General features: G+C 37.2%; 1 protein-coding gene across 2 annotated transcripts in view; it reads right to left on the bottom strand.

Annotated features, from left to right (window-relative positions):
* Positions 1-6: 6 nt before the first annotated feature.
* The window catches only part of LOC102199525 (sialic acid-binding Ig-like lectin 5), an 8,474-nt gene continuing 5,517 nt past the window's right edge, over positions 7-2,963 (bottom strand). For both annotated transcript variants that reach the window (XM_005750835.1, XM_005750834.2), the window contains 4 exons: positions 1,993-2,277; positions 1,729-1,834; positions 1,568-1,625; positions 7-427 (listed from right to left, as the gene is read on the bottom strand). In XM_005750835.1, the coding sequence (XP_005750892.1) occupies positions 89-427; positions 1,568-1,625; positions 1,729-1,834; positions 1,993-2,277 (788 nt within the window). In that variant the 3' untranslated portion in view covers positions 7-88. The remainder of the gene's footprint in view (positions 428-1,567; positions 1,626-1,728; positions 1,835-1,992; positions 2,278-2,963) is intronic.

Raw genomic sequence — 2,963 nt, 5'->3', positions numbered from 1 at the left:
AGTTGCTGCTGTTGTATGTAAAGGCGTGATGTTCATTACGTGTGATGAGAGATTCTTTATCTCAATCAACTCCACAATAAAACATTCCTCAAATTTCATCAGTAACATCATTCACAGTGGCGTACACTCTCTCCTTTCCCATTTCTAACTCCTTTTCTGGTTCACAGTATTTCATCTCCATCTCCACTACCATCTCGTCCTCTTTGGCCTCCAGCATTTCACCTTCCTCTTCAGCATCATCTTCCCGTTCTTCGACTGCTTTCTTAACTTCAGCATATACCGTCTTTGTGCTCTCTTGCCTCCTTGCTGCCTCTCTGGCACCATTTCTTTTCAACAAGGAAAAATTAATGTCAGCATACTCCACTTCTTTTGGCCCGCTGTTTGAGTTAAGAGTCAGATTGTCCTGTAATTCTTGACCATCATAGACCTGTTAGGTACAAAGTAAAGAGTCAGTCACTTGCGTCTGTCTGGTATTTTTACATTTTGCTATGCATACAGAACAAAATTCTTCTTTTACTTTTTCTTTCTTTGTCAGTTTGGTGTAAGAATTGAACCTTTAGTTACTGACAGTTACTGGTTGTAATCTTTCACAATGTACTTTGCATTTTATGTTTGCTTGTTTTGTTCTTTTTGTGTCTTTTTGGTATTGTTGATTAAACAGAGCTTTAATGTCTATATATGCCTGCGGTGTGTTTAAAAGGGAATGATTCTTTAGCAGAGTTATTCCTTCTCAGACTCCAGAACAGTCCCTCCAAAGAGCAGATCGTTTTGTGCCAGTTAATTATATTTGCATTTTGTGTCGTGGTGAATTCCCAGCTTCTAATGGAATTGGTAAACAAACAAAACTATATCATCATACCTAAAACACAGCAACATTCTCCAATAGTATATATTGAAACTGACTAAAGTATAAAAAAAATTCAAACATCAAGTAAGATACATGGACTTATGCTCATACTTTTATTCTCCTACTAAAACAACTGTTTTCAGTAGATTTTGTCTTTTAGCGAGATTATCCAAAACCTCGCTCTCTCAACTGAATTAAACGCAACAAAAAATGAAGGCTGATCTTATAAATGGAACCAAATAATTGTGGCATGAATCTGACCCAATTCATATACTGTAACATTGTAGAACCTTGGATCAGGATGTGAAAAAAATATATATTAACAGGTGTTAGTGTCACACAGTGGAAATTTGTATTTGTCTTTTATAATTGATTTTTATTGTTTATTTGTGTGTGGTTTTTATTTGCATGATTTCATTCTGATTTGTCTGTTTTTAAAAGCAATGCCACGAGGGAAGCCGCAGTGGAATCGAGTGACAGACTCAAGTGCAGAGTGCGAGCTGAGCTGTGGTGTGACTAGCTTAGTGGAGGGGCAAGATGAGGATAGGAGGGATCTCCTCATCCACCTGGGACGTGGTCCCCACTGTGGAAGGGCAATTTCTCTCCTGGTTGTAAGCACATAAGGAACATTGGTCCTGGGTTGTGGGAGAGCATACATATTAACTAACTAAAAAGCAAGTATATTTAAAAAAAAAAAAAAAGCCAAATGAACATAAATACCAGTTTATCATCTTGATGTGTCCTCATCTCCAAACTTCTGGAAGTCTTTTGTTTGTTTCTGGAGAAAAGAGTAATTTTATAGTAAAAAAGTAATTACCTATCTATCCATCTATCCATTCATCCATCCATCCTAATAATAGTTATAAAAGTAAATGCTGTACCTGTAGCAATGTTTGGCCAAACAGCAAAGGACTGCTGAAAAAAGTACCCCAGTCAAAAAGGCAATAGTGACTTTCAGGTATGCCAGCCTGACACCAGATGATTGCTCTATAACCAAAGGAAACGACATAAAAAAAGCTTAATACATTTTCTTTATATTACATAGAGTAAATGGAAAAAACTAACTAATCAATGTCTGATTACAAAGATATTGATATTATTTGATATAGAAAGTGGTAGTGGTGATAATTTGAAAAAGCACATACCATGTTTTTCAGACAAGTTTTGATGGATAAGGAGGATTTCTCTTTCTTCTCCATTTCCATTGTTACTCACACATTCAACAGTGCTGTTGCCATGGCTTTTTACAGTTAGACTGATAGTGCTGTTGACTGTGTGGTTTGACACAGTAGTAATGACAGAGTACTCAGTGTGGTTCTTCAGTAGCGGCCAATTGATAGTAGGTAAAGGAAACCCTTCACTGATACACACACAGGTCAAAACCTCTGACTGAAGCACACATCCAGAGCCCTTCTGTATCTTTGAAAACCCTGTAAACACATGATCAGAATCATAAAACAAGGAAAAGTTAACCCAAAATATAAACTTCAGATTCAAGGTTAAACTACTCACAAGACACAGTGACATTGAGATAAGATGTAAGAGTCGTGTATAAATATTCTGCTGTACAGATATACTGTCCAGAATGTTATAAACATGTTATAAACAGAATTATAAACAACAAGTGTAGCAGATCCAGTGACACTGTGCAATTCACTGTAGGTTCCACTATGAATGTCTGTGTTGGAACTACGTTTTTTTCCACACAATAAGACCTGGGGGGAAACGTTCAAACGTGCAGGTCAGACTCAGAACATCTCCCTCCTTCACAGTTGTATTTCCAATGATGTGAAGGTTCCTTGTATCTAAAAACCACATTTAAGTGGTTCATTCAAAGAACACTGTCATACAAACATTATACTATGGAAATGTGTAATGATACCCTGCACAGCTGTGTAGACATGAACATGTAAGAAAAGTAGTGTGTTGATGCTAGAACAATAATAAGAAGCACAAAATAATCCGGGGGTTTCCCTGTGAATGTTGCATTCCCATTGTAACAGTCACAATTGTGTGGTGTTTCTTTAAGGCAACCTAAGTCAGGGGTTTATGATGTCATTAGTATGAGCCACTGCCCTATCTGTGAACTGTCACTACCCGATCCGTACCGGAAACC

The sequence above is a fragment of the Pundamilia nyererei genome, unplaced genomic scaffold (genome assembly GCF_000239375.1).
Source record: "Pundamilia nyererei isolate P.nyererei 1_Seehausen unplaced genomic scaffold, PunNye1.0 scaffold00289, whole genome shotgun sequence".
NCBI lineage: Eukaryota > Metazoa > Chordata > Actinopteri > Cichliformes > Cichlidae > Pundamilia > Pundamilia nyererei.
This window is presented reverse-complemented; position numbering and strand designations above follow the sequence as displayed.